At 53.9% G+C, this 17602-nt stretch overlaps 1 protein-coding gene across 3 annotated transcripts in view; it reads left to right on the top strand.

The window, feature by feature from the left end:
• RYR1 (ryanodine receptor 1) overlaps window positions 1–17602 on the top strand; it is a 157700-nt gene that overhangs the window by 56635 nt on the left and 83463 nt on the right. For all 3 annotated transcript variants that reach the window (XM_063621117.1, XM_063621118.1, XM_055250597.2), the window contains 22 exons: window positions 187–298; window positions 2082–2228; window positions 3933–4206; window positions 5795–5909; window positions 5997–6129; window positions 6450–6544; window positions 8688–8823; window positions 9171–9357; window positions 9469–9577; window positions 10162–10282; window positions 10377–10546; window positions 12060–12280; window positions 12394–12484; window positions 13737–13877; window positions 14266–14429; window positions 14517–14595; window positions 14823–14912; window positions 15320–15460; window positions 15819–15893; window positions 15987–16062; window positions 16346–16469; window positions 17224–17339. In XM_063621117.1, coding sequence (XP_063477187.1) covers window positions 187–298; window positions 2082–2228; window positions 3933–4206; window positions 5795–5909; window positions 5997–6129; window positions 6450–6544; window positions 8688–8823; window positions 9171–9357; window positions 9469–9577; window positions 10162–10282; window positions 10377–10546; window positions 12060–12280; window positions 12394–12484; window positions 13737–13877; window positions 14266–14429; window positions 14517–14595; window positions 14823–14912; window positions 15320–15460; window positions 15819–15893; window positions 15987–16062; window positions 16346–16469; window positions 17224–17339 — 2917 coding nt within the window. The remainder of the gene's footprint in view (window positions 1–186; window positions 299–2081; window positions 2229–3932; window positions 4207–5794; window positions 5910–5996; window positions 6130–6449; window positions 6545–8687; window positions 8824–9170; window positions 9358–9468; window positions 9578–10161; window positions 10283–10376; window positions 10547–12059; window positions 12281–12393; window positions 12485–13736; window positions 13878–14265; window positions 14430–14516; window positions 14596–14822; window positions 14913–15319; window positions 15461–15818; window positions 15894–15986; window positions 16063–16345; window positions 16470–17223; window positions 17340–17602) is intronic.

Below are 17602 nucleotides of genomic sequence, written 5' to 3'. Positions count from 1 at the left end.
CTCTGAGTCACCTCAGACTGATGCTCTTTTCAAACCTCTGGCCCTAGTCTCCCAAATAGTCTTCATTAACTCACACTTCGACTCATGACCTTAGACACAGACTAACAATTGCATCTTCTATCTCTGATCTCAGAGTTCCTGCTTTGGGATCTCAGACCCTCATTCTAACCTTTGACCTTTCCCTAGATCAATATGCTATTGCAATTCAAAGATGGTACAGATGAGGAAGACTGTCCTCTCCCTGAAGAGATTCGACAGGATTTACTTGACTTTCATCAAGACCTGCTGGCACACTGTGGTAAGGAGTAGGGATCAGAGAGTCCTCCCCATGCCGACTTTCTCTCGAGATCTCTCCAGAAGTTTCCCTAAGATTTCCTGACCTTAACCCTCTACAGTATTGGTGCTATGTAACTATTGGTTGAACGAATGAATGAGTGAGTGAATGAATGTGTTAGTGAACAGTTAGATAACGTGTGGAAGGATATGTTTATATGGGCATTTGGGTGGATGGCTATAAGCCAGATAAATGAATGGGTATGTGAATTGATGGATAGAAGAAGTGGGTAAAAAATGGCTGGCTGGGTAGATGGATGGATGAAGAGAAGGATGGATGGATGGTTGAGAATTGGGTGGAGAGATGGCTGGCTGGGTGGAAGGACAGATGGATGGCCTCCATAGTTTCTGATGAGAAGTCTGCTGATAGTCTTATTGATATTCCCTTACACATGATGAATTATTTTTCCTTGGCTGACTTTGAAGATTTTCTCTTTGTCTTTGCCTTTCAACAATTTAGTATGACATGTCTAGGTGTAGAGCTCTTTGAATTTATCCTATTGGAAGTTTGTTGAGTTGCTTGGCTATATAATTACTTTTTATCAAAGTTGGAATATTTTTGACAATTATTTATTCAAATACTTTTCTGCCCCTTTCCTCTTCCTCTGGGACTCTCATTATGCATATATTGGTACACTTGATGGCATCCCACAGGTCTCTAAGGCCTTCTTTCATTTTGCTTTGTTTTGTTTTGTTTTGTTTTGCTTTGAGACGGTCTCACTCTGTCACCCAGCAGGAGTGCAGGGGCACAATCTTAGCTCACTGCATCCTCTGCCTCCTGGGCTCAAGCCATCCTCCTACCTCAGTCTCCCAAGTAGCTGGGAGAACAGGTGTGTGCTACCATGCCTGACTAATTTTTTAATTTTTTTATAGAGTCGGGGTTTTGCCATATTGCCCAGGCTGGTCTTGAACTCCTGGGCTCAAGCAATTTGCATGCCTGGGCCTCCCAAAGTGCTGGATTACAGGTGTGAGCCACTGTACCTGGCCCATTTTTCTTCATTCTTTTACTTTTCTGTTCTTCAGGCTAGACAATCTCTATGTCCTACCTTCAAGTTCACTGACTGTTTCTCCTATCAGCTCAAATATGCTGTTGAACCCCTTCTAGTAATTTTTTATTTCAGTTATTTTATTTTTCAATTCCAGAATTTCTATATTTTAACAGTCTGCCTTTTTATTAGTATTCACTACTGGATAAGTCACTATTATCATATTTCCTTTTAATTCTTCAGACATGGTTTCCTTTAGTTCTTTGAACATATTTGCAAAATTGATTTAAAAGATAAATGTTTCATAGAATGAATAAATGAACAAATACATGAACACACAAAGAAGTAAATGAGGCCAGGGGTGGTGGCTCATGCCTGTAATCCTGGCATTTTGGGAGGCTGAGGTGGGTGGATTGCTTGAGCTCAGGAGTTCAAAACCAGCCTGGGCAACATGGCAAGACCCCCATCTCTACAGAAAAAGATACAAAATTAACAGGGCATGGTGGCATACACCTGTAGTCCCAGCTACTCAGGAGGCTGAGGTGGGAGGATGGCTTGAGCCTGGGAGGCAGAGGTTGCAGTGAGTTGAGATCGTGCCACTGCTCTCCACTGCAACAGAGCAAGACACTGTCTAAAAAAAAAAAAAGGAAATGAGAAACTCCATGCATGCACGCACAAATGCACAAATGAATAAGTGAGTGTGTGAGCAGGTGAGTAAGCAAACCGATGAATGACATTTCCCCCCTTCTTGACCACTTCCAGGAATTCAGCTGGATGGAGAGGAGGAGGAACCAGAGGAAGAGACCACCCTGGGCAGCCGCCTCATGAGCCTGTTGGAGAAAGTGCGGCTGGTAAAAAAGAAGGAAGAGAAACCTGAGGAGGAGCGGCCAGCAGAGGAGAGCAAACCCCGTGAGGACTGGGGTCACCGGGGAGAGGACAGGGGTGGGGTGGGCAGCCCTATGCCTGGGGAGCCTCTGTGTCCCAAAGAGGGCATGGGGACGGATGCAAGGGAGGGGTAGATAGGCAGGAGTGAGAGGGGAAGAGTGGCGGGCAAACTGGAAGCAGGCGTGGTGGCTCACGCCTGTAATCCCAGCACTTTGGGAGGCTGAGGCGGGTGGATCACTTGAGGTCAGGCATTCGAGACCAGCCTGGCCAACATGGTGAAACCCCCTTCTCCACTAAAAATACAAAAATTAGCTGGGCGTGGTGGTGCATGCCTGTAATCCCAGCTACTTGGAGACTGAGGCACGAGAATTGCTTGAACGCAGGAGGTGGGGGTTGCAGTGAGCCCAGATTGCGCCATTGCACTCCAGCCTGGGTGACAGAGCGAGACTCTGTCTCAAAAAAAAAAAAAAAAAACAAAGATGCATGCTGGAGGTTTGCCTCCAGAGATGGGGGCTGTAGAACGTGTGTGTTGGACTAGGGTGACACAGCCTACCAGCTTAGTGGCAAACCTCTCACCAAGGGATGGCGGCAACCCTGAACCACTGTGGCTTCCGTGGCCTTGCGGCTTCTCTTTTCTTTCTTGATGAGATGATTACCATGCTGAGGGATTAGACAAGCAGCTATCATTAATGTTGGGCCAATGTGTTATTTTGCAAACTGTATATTAGCCACATCTAACAAGGACGGATTTCCTGACGTTGGTACAGGTTTTATCCCGCAACATTCAGGAAACTTTTATGGGGCCAACTATGGGGCAGGCACTGTTACCAGGGCTGGGAAATACAGCCAAGCGGGGAAAGTCAAAGCCCTTGCCCACCAGTTTAGATTTTGTCTTTTCTTTTTTTTTTTTTTTTGAGGCAGGGTCTCGCTGTGTTGCCCAGGCTAGAGTGCAGTGGCGTGATCTTGGCTCACTGCAACCTCCGCCTCCTGGGTTCAAGCGATTCTCCTGCTTCAGCCTCCGGAGTAGCTGGGATTACAGGTGTGCAGCACCATGCCTGGCTAATTTTTGTATTTTTAGTAGAGACGGGGTTTCACCATGTTGGCCAGGCTGGTCTCAAACTCCTGACCTCAGGTGATCCACCTGCCTCGGCCTCCCAAAGTGCAGGGATTACGGATGTGAGCCACCGCGCCCAGCCAAATCCACAGTATTTTTATAGAACAAATGGGATTGTGACATATGCCTTCAAAGGTGCATGGCGAAGTGCTTCTTGTCGGCTCTGGTATCTTGCAGTTGTACAGTTTATTATTCCTGTTGAAATTTTTAGGAAGCCCTTGTGGACTGGATATTAGGGCGAACAGAACAGAGAGATTCTTGGGGGAATAGAAAAAAGTTTGCCAGGCTGGGCACAGTGGCTCACACCTATAACCCTAGCCTTTTGGGAGGCCACAGTAGGAGGATCACTTGAGCCCGGGAGTTCGAGGCTGAAGTGAGCTGTGATCGCACCACTGCACCCTAGCCTGCGCAACAGAGCAAGACACTGTCTCTAAAAGAAAAAAAGGAAAACAATCTGCTAGAATCTGCCTGCTCCCAGCAGGTGGAGGGCGGGGGTGGTAGTAACTGGGAAAACTTCTGGAACAGGGGGCCCCTTCCATATTGTTCTGGTCCAAGGCCCTGTGTGCCGACCTGCCCTGTGTGGTGCTCCAAGCCTTGCGTTGTCTCCTTCCCAGGGTCCTTGCAGGAGCTGGTGTCCCACATGGTGGTGCGCTGGGCCCAAGAGGACTTCGTGCAGAGCCCAGAGCTGGTGCGGGCCATGTTCAGCCTCCTGCACCGGCAGTACGACGGGCTGGGTGAGCTGCTGCGTGCCCTGCCGCGGGCGTACACCATCTCACCGTCCTCCGTGGAAGACACCATGAGCCTGCTCGAGTGCCTCGGCCAGATCCGCTCCCTGCTCATCGTGCAGATGGGCCCCCAGGAGGAGAACCTCATGATCCAGAGCATCGGGTGAGACACCGCCCTGCCCCCTTACTTTGCATATCCCCTTGGGTAATGAATGCCCTCAGGATACAATAACATTCCCTTCCCCAACTTCTGGCCCATCCTCTGGGTGATCTCAGTCTCTCGGTGGCTAGCTCACCTCCTGGGTAATGTCTCCTTCCCTTACCTCTCCACCTTCAGTGGTAGCAGCTCCGCTTGCTGTGTGACTCTCAGCAGGACATTCCCCACCCCACCCCCCACCTTTTTTTTTTTTTTTTGTGAGACTGAGTCTCACTCTGTCACCCAGGCTGGAGTGCAATGGCGCAATCTCGGCTCACTGCAACCTCCGCCTCCCAGGTTCAAGCAATTCTCCTGTCTCAGCCTCCCAAGTAGCTGGGATTACAGGCACGCACCACCATGCCTGGCTAATTTTTTATATTTAGTAGAGACAGGGTTTCACCATGTTGATCAGACTAGTCTCGAACTCCTAACCTCAGGTGATCCACCCGCCTCGGCCTCCCAAAGTGCTGGGATTAGAGACGTGAGCCACCACGCCTGGCTGAGGTTTACCCTTTTTGAGCTTCAGTTTCCTCATCTGTAAAACCGGGGAGAGCCAAGCCTACTCTGAAGGGTTGTGCTGTGGCTTCAGTGAGCTCATGAGAATAATAATAATTATGGTAGCAGTATTGAGCACTCAGTGTCAAATATCTCATTCCCACAGTAAACATTTATTAAGCATCTACTTCATGCCAGGCATTTCTAGGTGTTTTTGAGACAGGGCGTCACTCTGTTGCCCAGGCTAGAGTGCAGTGGCGCAATCATAGCTCACTGCAGCCTCAACTTCCTGGGCTCAAGCTATCCTTCTGCCTCAGCCTCCTGAGTAGCTGGGACTACAGACACATACCACCATGCCCAGCTAATTTGTAAACTTTTTTGTAGAGGCAGGGTCTTGCTATGTTGCCCAGGCTGGTCTTGGACTCAAGTGATCCTCCTGCCTCGGCCTCCCAAAGGGCTGGAATTACAAGGCGTAAGCCACCATGCTGGGACAACATTTGACAAAGGGCAACATGGCAAAGATCTCTGCCCTAGAGGAGCCTGCCTTGGGTGCATGCCTCAGTCTCCTTATGAGGGAAACAGGGACCCTTCCTCCCACAGTGGCTGTAGGAATTTTTATTTTTTTATTTTTTGAGATGGAGTCTTGCTCTGTTGCCAAGCCTGGAGTGCGCAATGTCTGCTCACTGCAACCTCCGCCTACCGGGTTCAAGCGATTCTCCCACCTCAGCCTCCTGCGTAGCTGGGATTATGGGTATGCGCCACCACGCCTGCTAATTTTTGTATTTTTAGTAGAAATGGGGTTTCACCATGTTGGCCAGGATGATCTCGAACTCCTGACCTCAAGTGATCCTCCAGCTTCGGCCTCCCAAAGTGCTGGGATTACACGCGTGAGCCACTGCGCCTGGCCGGCTGTAGGAATTGAGTGAGTTCAGATCTGTAAAGGGGGTGGTGCTAGGCACAGAGTGAGAGGGTCAAGAATGCCAACTGCTGTCAGAGTGGTGGCTATGGCCCTCTCCGGACTTGGGTCCTTGGTGACCCCGCACACTCTGCCCATGCACAGGAACATCATGAACAACAAAGTCTTCTACCAACACCCGAACCTGATGAGGGCGCTGGGCATGCACGAGACGGTCATGGAGGTCATGGTCAACGTCCTCGGGGGTGGCGAGTCCAAGGTGAGGGCCCAGGCCTGCCCTGGGGAGCTCAGGGGAGGCAGCCACAGAGGGCAGGCCCTGACCACCAGCCCACCCTGCCTGTCCCAGGAGATCCGCTTCCCCAAGATGGTGACAAGCTGCTGCCGCTTTCTCTGCTATTTCTGCCGCATCAGCCGGCAGAACCAGCGCTCCATGTTTGACCACCTGAGCTACCTGCTGGAGAACAGTGGCATCGGCCTGGGTGAGAACCCCCGAGCCCAGGGGCTGTCCCCCAGAACCCACTCCTGGCACCCCGTCCAGGCCTGCCCAACTTTCCACCAGCTCACTGTCATTCAACAAACACTCCCTCTCAACTGTGGCTCTGACCCTGTAATGAGTAATGCTGGGGACACAATAGTGACCCCAATAGTGATAGCCCAGAGTGGTCAGAGCTTGGATGAGGGAAGTACAGACCAGAGGAGGCACCTGATCCAGGCTGGAAAAAGGGTGGTCAGGGAGGGCTTCCCAGAGGAGGTGAGACAAGCAGGAGTGAGATGTTCTCCCCACCTCTCGCCCCTGCAGGCATGCAGGGCTCCACGCCCCTGGACGTGGCTGCAGCCTCCGTCATTGACAACAATGAGCTGGCCTTGGCATTGCAGGAGCAGGACCTGGAAAAGGTGTGGAGGGCAGGGCTGGGCCCCAGGCCTAAGAGAGGAAATCGGGCCGCTACCCGGCTGCTTGGGACACCTGCTGATTCCGAACTCATTCTGGGGGGCGATTCTGGATGGTCCAGTGCGCAACCAGAAGGAGACTAATTTGCAGGGAGAGAACCGCACCCAGTTGCTCATTCATGGGATGCTTCCTGGCTGTGGGCAGGTCCACACTCCATGCTTCCTGCCTGGGGGCAGGTCTGCAGTCTACGCTTCCGGGCTGGGGGCGGATCTGCACGCTAGCTTCCCGGCTGGGGGTGGATCCGCAGTCTACACTTCCGGGCTGGGGGCGGATCCACATGCTTCTCTTCCGGGTTGGGGGCAGATCCACAGTCTAGGCTTCCAGCTAGGTGGCCTTGGCACATTTCTTGGCTCTCTGAGCTTCCACTTCTGTGTACAGTGGTGAAATGCGTGGGCTCCAGAGTTCAGCAACTTTGCTTCTGCTCCCCTGGCTCCCTGGCTATGTGGCCTTGGATAAGTGACTTAGACTCTCCAGACTCCTGTTGCCTCATCTGTACAATGAATGTAGTCATAGAAACGACTTCATGGAATCATTCTGAGGATTAAATGAGTTAATCCAGAAAAGTGTTTGTAAAGGGGCCGTTAGTAACGTTAGCTGCTGTTATATTATCATTCAACAAATATGTAGTGTTCACTTACCATATGCCAAGCAGTAGCAATATGACAGTCAAAAATCCCTGTCCAGCCAGGCAAAGTGGCTTACGTCTGCAGTCCCAGCACTTTGGGAGGCCGAGGCAGGAGGATCACTTAAGCTCAGGAGTTTAAGACCAGCCTGGACAATATAGGGAGACCTTGTCTCTACAAAAAATACAAAAATTAGGTGGGTGTAGTGGCACGTAACTGTAGTCCCAGCTACTCAGGAGGCTAAGGTGGGAGGATTTGATAGCACCTGCGAGGCTGAGGCTGCAGTGAGCTATGATCGTACCACTGCACTTCACCTGAGGGACAGAGCGAGACCCCTTAAAAAAAAAAAAGGGGCCAGAGAAAACCTCATTGAGAAAGTGACATTTGTGTAAAGCTCTGAAGGAAGGTGACAGGTCAGGTGGCCATCATGGGGAAGAGCATTCTAGGCAGTGGGAACAGCCAGTGCAAAGGCCCTGAGGCAGGAGCAAACCTCATAAGTTGGAGAAACAGCAGAGAGACAGCTGTGGCTGGAGCAGAGGCAGTGAGGGTGAGGGCAGGAGGTGACAGATGGGTCATATGGCATCTTATCGGTCACAACAAGGGCTCTGGCTTTTACCCTGAATGAGAGGAGGCCAGGATTCTGGGCAGAGGAGGGACGTGACCTGACTCGGGTGTTCATAGGGTCCCTCTGGCTGTGTGTGGGGAACAGATCGAGGAGAAGGCAGAAGGACAGGAGCACAGGGAAGAGGCTCGTGTCGTGGTCCAGGTGGGAGATGAGGGTGGACAGAACCGCTACAGGAAAGGGGTCTGGATCCAGGCCCAAAGAGAAGATTCTTGGATCTCATGCAAGAAAGAATTCAGGGCGACTCCACAGAGTAAAGTGAAAGCAAGTTTATTAGGAAAGTAAAGGAATAAAAGAATAGCTCATCCATAGAGCAGCCCCAAGGGCTGCTGGTTGCTCATTTTTATGTTATTTCTTGATGATATGCTAAACAAGGGGTGGATTATTCATGCCTCCGCTTTCTAGACCATGTAGGGTAACTTCCTGACGTTGCCATGACATTTGTAAACTGTCATGGCGCTGGTGGGTGTGCAGCAGTGAGGACGACCAGAGGTCACTCTCGTTGCCATCTTGGTTTTGGTGGGTTTTGGCCAGCTTCTTTACTGCAACCTGTTTTATCAGCAAGGACTTTATGACCTGTATCTTGTGCCAACCTTCTATCTCATTCTGTGACTTAGAATGCCTTAACCATCTGGGAATGCAGCCCAGTAGGTCTCAAGCTCTTGTTCAAGACGGAGTTGCTCTAGTTTACGGGCCTCTGATAGGACCAGAGCTAATTGGCCAAGGGATCAGAGCTGAACCGGACTGAGGAGCCACAGGGAAGTGCAGGGTGGGGCGGAGGGCTGAGCCCCAGGAGGAAGGTGACATGGGTCTGGTCTCTGACTGAGCCCCTTCTGCCCCCAGGTTGTGTCCTACCTGGCAGGCTGTGGCCTCCAGAGCTGCCCCATGCTTGTGGCCAAAGGGTACCCAGACATTGGCTGGAACCCCTGTGGTGGAGAGCGCTACCTGGACTTCCTGCGCTTCGCTGTCTTCGTCAACGGTGAGGAGGGGGTGGCAGTGGCTGAGCGGGAAGTATGGAGTCACTGGTCACACACCTCCCTCGAGATGACTGCTCGCACCCTGAGCCACAGTTGGGGTCCAGGCAGGAATCCCTTCCAGCGGGCCTGGGGCTGGCAGGGGCCTGTGTTACCCCTGGAGGTGTTGGGTCCTGTGGCTGGCAGCGTTGGATCCTGGGGCTGGCGGGAGCCTGGTGTTACCCCCAGAGGTGTTGGGTCCTGGGGCTGGCAGGGGCCTGGCGTTACCTCTGGAGGTGTTGGGTCCTGGGGCTGCATGGGGAGGTCTCTGATGGTGGCTCATGAGACCCGCTTTCCCCACGTGGGTGGCCAGGCGAGAGCGTGGAGGAGAATGCCAATGTGGTGGTGCGGCTGCTCATCCGGAAGCCTGAGTGCTTCGGACCCGCCCTGCGGGGTGAGGGTGGCTCAGGGCTGCTGGCTGCCATCGAAGAGGCCATCCGCATCTCCGAGGACCCTGCGAGGGATGGCCCAGGCATCCGCAGGGACCGGCGGCGCGAGCAGTGAGTCTCCCGGCCCCCTCCTCAATAGGGCAACGCGCCCTCCCTGGCCCCTGGCTGCCTCCCCCACCCCGGCCCCTGGCTGCCTCCCCAACCCACCCACCTTCCCTGCAGCTTCGGTGAAGAACCGCCTGAAGAAAACCGGGTGCACCTGGGACACGCCATCATGTCCTTCTATGCCGCCTTGATCGACCTGCTCGGACGCTGTGCGCCAGAGATGCATGTGAGACCCTGAGCCAGGGCAGGATGGGAAGGGAGGGCAGGCATAGCCGCCTTGAACGCCCCATGCAGGCACTTGGTGACGCGGAGTGAGCTCGCATACGTGGGTAGTCCTGGACTAGCAATGTTGGGGACACAACAGTGACGAAGACAGCCCCAGGGCCTGGTCTCACAGAGCTCCCAGTCCAGTGGGGGAGACAGACAGTGACACCCAGAGTGGTCAGAGCTGGGATGGAGGAGCACAGGAAGAGGGGTCGGGGCTGGGATGGCGGGGCACATGGAGAGGACTCAGGATGGGGATGGGGGACACAGAGGGGTCAGGATGGGGATGGGGTCACAGGGGTAGGGGTCAGGGCCAGGATGAGGGGTCGCAGGGAGAGGGGTCAGGATGAGGTTGGGGAGAACAAGGAGAAAGGTTGGGACTGGAGTGGGGGGCACAGGCAGAGGAACGAGGGCTGGAAACTCTAGACAGCCTCCTGAGAAAGAGGCCTGCTCTACCCTACTGTGTGGTAAGGGAGGGAGCAGAGCAGTCACTGAGTGGGGCACCAGCGCCTGATGAGTGCCCCTCTCCCTCCCTCCATTCCCCAGCTAATCCAAGCCGGCAAGGGTGAGGCCCTGCGGATCCGCGCCATCCTCCGCTCCCTTGTGCCCTTGGAGGACCTCGTGGGCATCATCAGCCTCCCACTGCAGATTCCCACCCTGGGCAAAGGTGCGGAGGGGATGGAACTTGGCAAAGGAGTGATGCTGGGGAGGGAGCCGCAGGGTCCGCAGAGCATCCCTGAACCTGCCCTCCTTGCCTGCAGACGGGGCTCTGGTGCAGCCAAAGATGTCCGCATCCTTCGTGCCGGACCACAAGGCATCCATGGTGCTCTTCCTGGACCGTGTGTATGGCATCGAGAACCAGGACTTCTTGCTGCACGTGCTGGACGTGGGGTTCCTGCCCGACATGAGGGCAGCCGCCTCGCTGGACACGGTGAGCAGCCCCGCCCAGCCTGGCCACCCTCCCCACCTCCACAGAGGGACAGGAGATGGGTCACGGTAGAGCAGCAGCAGCTGCTTTTGTTTTTCTTGGGATTGTGGACATATCATAATCCCCAATACCATCATCAAGATAGAAAATGAAAACCAAGAAACATTGAATTCTGATGAAGGGTGAGTAGGAATTTCCACGACCTCTAGTTATAAGAAATCATCATTTGAGGCCAGGCGCGGTGACTCGCGCCTGTAATGCCAGCACTCTGGGGGGCCGAGGCGAGCGGATCACAAGGTCAGGAGTTCGAGACCAGCCTGACCAACATGGTGAAACCACGTCTCTACTAAAAATACAAAAATTAGCCAGGTGTGCTGGCGCACACTTGTAATCCCAGCTACTCAGGAGGCTGAGGCAGGAGAATCACTTGAACCGGGGAGGCAGAGGTTGCAGTGAGCCGAGATCATGCCACTGCACTCCAGCCTGGCAACGGAGCGAGACTCCATCTCAAAAAAAAAGAATTTTATTCGCAGTGTTGGTTTGGCACCGTGGACACACAGAACTCTGTGCAGGAACAGCAATAACAGAAGGGTGATAGGGCAAGGAAGATGAGCACTGAGAAGTGACCACCGATTTAGCAAAGTCAAGGTCACTGGAAACGGGGATGAGCAGTTTCAGCGGCGGACAGAAGCCTTCCGAGAAAGGGTTTAAGAGAGCCTGGGGCTGCGCATGGTGGCTCACCCCTGTAATAACTTTGGGAGGCCGAGGTGGGCGGGTCACTTGAAGCCAGGATTTCGAGACCAGCCTGGGCAACATGGAGAGATCCTGTCTCTACAAAAAAAATTAAATATGAGCTGGGCATGGTGGTGCACACCTGTAGTCCCCTTTACTAGAGAGGCTGAGGTGGGAGAATCACTTGAGGGACAGACATTGAGGCTGCAGTGAACCGTGATTACACCGCTGCATTCCAGCCTGGGCGACAGAGCGAGACCTTATCTCAAAAAAAAGAAAAATAAATTAGCCAGGCATGGAGGTGCGTCCCTGGAGTCCTACCTACTAGGGAGGCTGAGGCAGGAGGATCACTTGAGCCCAGGAATTCGAGGCTGCAGGGAGCTATGATTGCACCACTGCACTCCAGCCTGGGCGACAGAGACCCCTGTCTCTAACAGATGAAAAAGAATGTATTACAGGAAGAAAAGTGAGGGTTAGAGAGGAGATAAGCGTGCAGACCATCGATATTTACAGAAGAGCCAAATCTGTAATGGGGTTCATTAATTTCATCGACCAGTTGTGTGTGTTTGAAATTTTGCATAATCCAAAGTAGTAAGTGGTGGGGTGGGGGCTGTGGGCGTAGGGGTGTGGGCAAAGGGTGGGAGGAGGGTGGTAGAAAGTGGGAAGAGCAGGTTTTGGGGGAGTGATCAGAAGCTTGGATCCTTTGGCCAGAGTCGCTCAGGACAGGTGCCAGAGCAGCCCCAGGGGTGTGCAGCGGGCCTGATGTCCTCACCCTGCGCCCTAGGCCACTTTCAGCACCACCGAGATGGCGCTGGCGCTGAACCGCTACCTGTGCCTGGCCGTGCTGCCGCTCATCACCAAGTGTGCGCCGCTCTTCGCGGGCACAGAACACCGCGCCATCATGGTGGACTCTATGCTGCATACTGTGTACCGCCTGTCTCGGGGTCGTTCGCTGACCAAGGCGCAACGCGACGTCATCGAGGACTGCCTCATGGCGCTTTGCAGGTGGGGCGGGGCGGGCCTCAGGGCGGGGCGGGAGTAGACGCGGGGGTGGAGCCGCAGAGCGGGTCTGGACGGGGTGGAGGGGAAGTCCCACCATCCTGTGCACGCTCCCGCAGGTATATTCGCCCGTCGATGCTGCAGCACCTGCTGCGGCGCCTGGTGTTCGACGTGCCCATCCTCAACGAGTTCGCCAAGATGCCACTCAAGGTGAGGGCAAGCGCTCTTTAGCATCTCGTTTCCAGGCCGCACCCACTGGTTTGCTCTTCCCTCCAACTGCGGGGCTCATTTGTATCGGCACTGCCCAGCCCAATTAACCTGCACTAGTTAGGGCGGCATCCCCATAGAAATCTCTTAGCATCCTTATTTGCACACTAGGATTCCCAGAACATTCACTTTGCTTCATTGATGCCTCTAACATTCCCTAATTAGCATTTAATTTGCTTAACAGTGAGCCAGCCCCCACTTCAATTAGCATATATTTGCATGGAGCACACCACTTTCCCTAATTAGCATGTTTATTTGCATGCCTGGACCACCAGACTTCCACTATTCAAATGAGTGCATTTATTTGAATAAACATTACCACAGCTATTCTGAATATTTGCACACTGTCTTTCTTATTTTTTTAATTTGCATGCTAATTTGCATAAAGAGATACCCCAACTCAGATATCTTGACTATTTTGCATAATACATCAAAATCAGCTCCTATTTCAAATTTGCATTTTAGCCAGGGGCGGTGGCTCACGCCTGTAATCCCGGCACTTTGGGAGGCCGAGGTGGGCAGATCACTTGAGGTCAGGAGTTCGAGACCAGCCTGGCCAACATGGCGAAACCCCATCTCTACTAAAAATACAAAAATGAGCAAGGCATAGTGGAGCACGCCTGTAACCCCAGCTACTCTGGAGGCTGAGGCTGGAGAATTGCTTGAACCTGGGAGGCAGAGGTTGCAGTGAGCCGAGATCGTGCCACTGCACTCCAGCCTGGTCGACAGAGTGAGACTCCACCTCAAAAAAAAAAAAAAAAAAATTTGCATTTTGGATAGTGGAGACCCTCTTCCCAATTACCATATATTTGCATGGGGTGCAGCCTTTGTTTCTACTTGGTATGTTAATTTGCATAAGCACAGATTGCTGCATCCATATGCCCATTTACTCACTACATACCCATGGATTAATATTAGCACGCTTATTTGTGTAAAGCAATACCAGACACAACCAGCTCTAGTTTAACGCCCATTTTAACTCTAAATTAAGAATGCTAAATTTGCATACTAAGCTGTCTAGGACCACTCTTCAATAAACATACCATTTCTTCCCTTATTAGCATATCATTTGCATAACCCACACCTCCTTTATAATTTAAAAGCACTGGCATGCCTGTGTCTCTCTGCGCCTTCATCTGCCTGCCATTCGCTGGTGCCCCCCTCATTTGTGTGTCCCCCTCTTGTTCCCACCCAGCTCCTCACCAACCACTATGAGCGCTGTTGGAAGTACTACTGCCTACCCACAGGCTGGGCCAACTTCGGGATCACCTCGGAGGAGGAGCTGCACCTCACGCGGAAACTCTTCTGGGGCATCTTTGACTCTCTGGCCCATAAGGTCCGGGCAGCAGGGAGCCCCAAAATGGCCTATGTGGAGGGTTTGGGGCCCAAAATTGGGGGTCCAGAGTGAAATCCCCCAATTTTGAGGGGTTCAAGGAGGAGAAGCTTCTGCATGTTTGGATCTAGGAGGATCTATGGGTTGAGGCTTCAATTTGGAGGTTATGAAAGAGGGGGTGGACCTCTAGTTTGGGAGCTTGGAGAGGGCAATATGGGGATGATCTGAGCGTACAGTTGGGACTGAGATTTGGGTTTCAAGGAGAGGAACCATAATTCAGGTTTGGGGGTTCAGGGAGGAGGGCTGATGATTGCAATGTGTGAATTTGAGGTCCTGGGGGTCAGTAAGGCTTATAGTGACCTCCTACCCCTGCTCCACCTGGCTTTCCCAGAAATACGACCCGGAGCTTTACCGCATGGCCATGCCTTGTCTGTGCGCCATCGCCGGGGCTCTGCCCCCCGACTATGTGGATGCCTCATACTCATCTAAGGCAGAGAAAAAGGCCACAGTGGATGCTGAAGGCAACTTTGATCCCCGGCCTGTGGAGACCCTCAAGTGAGGCCTGGGGGCTGGGAGACAGGAAGATTTCAGGGGTGGAGGGAACCCCAGCTCCAACATCTGCTAACCCTGTGCCCCCAACAGTGTGATCATCCCGGAGAAGCTGGACTCCTTCATTAACAAGTTTGCGGAGTACACACACGAGAAGTGGGCCTTCGACAAGGTTGGCCTCAGGGTCCTCCTATCCAAGAAACCCTCAAGACCCCAGCTTTCCCCCCAACCCGGTTCTTCCCTGAGGCCCCAGATCTCCCTGAGACCCCCCAGCCTTCCCTAAGACCCTTAACTTGTTCTGGGACCCCCTAGGATTCTCTGTCCTCAGCTCCTCCAGGGTCCCCCCCGTGTGTCCCCAACTGCTGCCTCCCCCTCACCCTGCCTCCCCTCCATCTCTAGATCCAGAACAACTGGTCCTATGGAGAGAACATAGACGAGGAGCTGAAGACCCACCCCATGCTCAGGCCCTACAAGACCTTTTCAGAGAAGGTGACCAGGCCTTGGGGCCCAGCATTGGGGGTCAAAATGAAACCCCCAAATTTGAGGATTCGGGGAGGAGTGAGGCAGGTTCACATGTTTGCATCTAGGTGGATCTGTGGGTTAGGTCTCCCCATTCATGGACTTTGCCTTCTCTCAAACTTGGTAGAGTGGGTAGAGACTCTGAGAGAGTGGGTTTGATTCCTTGGCTGTAGTAAGACTTCTCGGAGACTCGAGTGTCTAATGGGATAAGGAGATTGGGCTTGGGACGCTCTATTACAGAGCAGGTAAGAGACTTGAGTTGGAATCCAGACTGGACCATTGCCTAGCCACATGGTCAGGGTTTTCTCCTGTGGGGTCCTTCCTCTACCCCTCTCTCATCCCATTCCACCAACTCCCCACCCTCCTGTCCACCCCAGGACAAAGAGATTTACCGCTGGCCCATCAAGGAGTCCCTGAAGGCCATGATTGCCTGGGAATGGACGATAGAGAAGGCCAGGGAGGGTGAGGAGGAGAAGACGGAAAAGAAAAAAACGCGGAAGATATCACAAAGTGCCCAGGTGAAGGCGGGGCCTGGGTGGAGGGCAGAGGCATTGGGTGGGGGGAGGGTCTAGAACAAGGGGCATGGCCAGACAGGGAAGGAATGGAGGGGAGAGGGGCCCAGGGAGGTAGGTGGGGCAAGAAGGGTGCAGAAACCTGAGATCTGGGAAAGGAGAGGGCAGGGGTCTGAAGAACTGCAAAGGGCAGAGGAGAGAAGGATGGGGTGGTTTAGAGATAGGGCCTTAAGGACAGGACACGGGGTCTTGAGCCAGGGGAGGGTGGAGGGGGTAGAATGGACTAGTGGGGCCTGGGAAGGGGCTGGCCTAGGCTTCCTGCTAGCCCATCAGCCCACCTCCCATCTTCCCCTTGTCCTCTCAGACCTACGATCCTCGAGAAGGCTACAACCCTCAGCCCCCCGATCTTAGCGCTGTTACCCTGTCCCGGGAGCTGCAGGTGAGAGCCCTGATCCTTTTGGGGGGGCATGGGGTATCTTTGGGGGGGCTGGCATCCTCTGAATCTAGCCCTTGACTCTGCATCCACTCCCAGGCCATGGCAGAACAACTGGCAGAAAATTACCACAACACGTGGGGACGGAAGAAGAAGCAGGAGCTGGAAGCCAAAGGTGAGGGCGCCCATGCCGCCCCCACGCGACCCCCGTGGATTCACTGTGTGGTTTTGCTGATTGCCTTCATGCCCCTGAAACTCGGTTTTTCCATCTGTAGATGGGAATAAACAGCGTTTACCACCGTGGGGTAATGAGATGAGCACCAGCAAGCAATGTTTCCGTTATTCGTATCTTCATCTTTATTACCATAATTACGCATGCCGGGCACTGCAGGAACCACTTCAGTGAGAGTGGCCCCGGTCTTCCCCAGATCCCTGATTTCTGGTCTTTGCCTCCCCAGGCGGTGGGACCCACCCCCTGCTGGTCCCCTACGACACGCTCACGGCCAAGGAGAAGGCACGAGATCGAGAGAAGGCCCAGGAGCTGCTGAAATTCCTGCAGATGAATGGCTACGCGGTTACAAGGCACGCGGGTTGGGGCACCCTTGGAAAAGCAGCAGGCGGAACCCACCCGGCAAAGGCTGGGAGGGGCGGGGCCGGAGAGGGGTGGAACCGACAGGAGCAGGGCCTGGGGAGCAAAGATGGAACCAGAGGGGAGGAGCTAAGGGAGTGGGGCCTGGACACAGAGGCGGGGCCAGATGGGGAGGAGTTCGAAATGGGCGGGGCTTAAGAAGCACAGGCGGGACCGGAGAGGAGGAAGGGAAGGGCGGGGCCCAGGGTGCAGAGGCGGGGCCAGAGAGTGGAGGAGACTGAGAGGGGCGGGGACCGGTGATTGGAGGAGGGACCAAAGAGGAGAGAAGGCTGAAAAGGGTGGGGCCCAGGGAACAGAGGTAGGGCCAAAGAGGAAGAGGCTGAGAGGGGCGGGGGCTGGAGAGCACAGGCGGGGCCGGGGCGGGGGCAGGTACAGAGGGGCGGGGACTGGTGAGTGGAGGCGGGACCAAAGAGGAGAGAAGGGCTGAGATGGGCAGGGCCCGGGGAACAGAGGTGGGGCCAAAGGGGAGGAAGCTGAGAGGGGCGGGACCTGGGGAACAGAAGCGCGGCCAGAGAGGGGAGAAGGTTGAGTGGGGTGGGGCATGGGGGACTCAGAGTGGAGCTCCAACCTGGGATGAAGCCAAAGCTGACAGAGACGGGGCCAGCAGGAGCAGAGGCGGACCTGAGAAGGATGGGAAACTGTAGGGCCAGCGTCTGGGCTGATCCTTCTCTCCACATCTCCATGCAGAGGCCTTAAGGACATGGAACTGGACTCGTCTTCCATTGAAAAGCGGTTTGCCTTTGGCTTCCTGCAGCAGCTGCTGCGCTGGATGGACATTTCTCAGGAGTTCATTGCCCACCTGGGTACGGAGAAATCCCCCCGTTTATGCCCGCCCCACCTGCAGACACCAGTTATGCAGACCAGACTTACCTAGGACACCTGTTCACGCACTCAATCCGTCCTCCCCTTATTTGATGTTTATTGAGCTTCTACTATGTGCCAGACACTGTTCTAGATGCTGGGGTGCAGCACTGAAGAAGACAAATGACCCCTGCTCCCCTGCAACTACTCCTGTGTTGGATTCAGGCAATTAGTATCATAAATAACTAAATCGTTTAGTGTTAGA

This window comes from Symphalangus syndactylus, chromosome 17, assembly GCF_028878055.3.
Source record: "Symphalangus syndactylus isolate Jambi chromosome 17, NHGRI_mSymSyn1-v2.1_pri, whole genome shotgun sequence".
Lineage (NCBI taxonomy): Eukaryota > Metazoa > Chordata > Mammalia > Primates > Hylobatidae > Symphalangus > Symphalangus syndactylus.
This window is presented reverse-complemented; position numbering and strand designations above follow the sequence as displayed.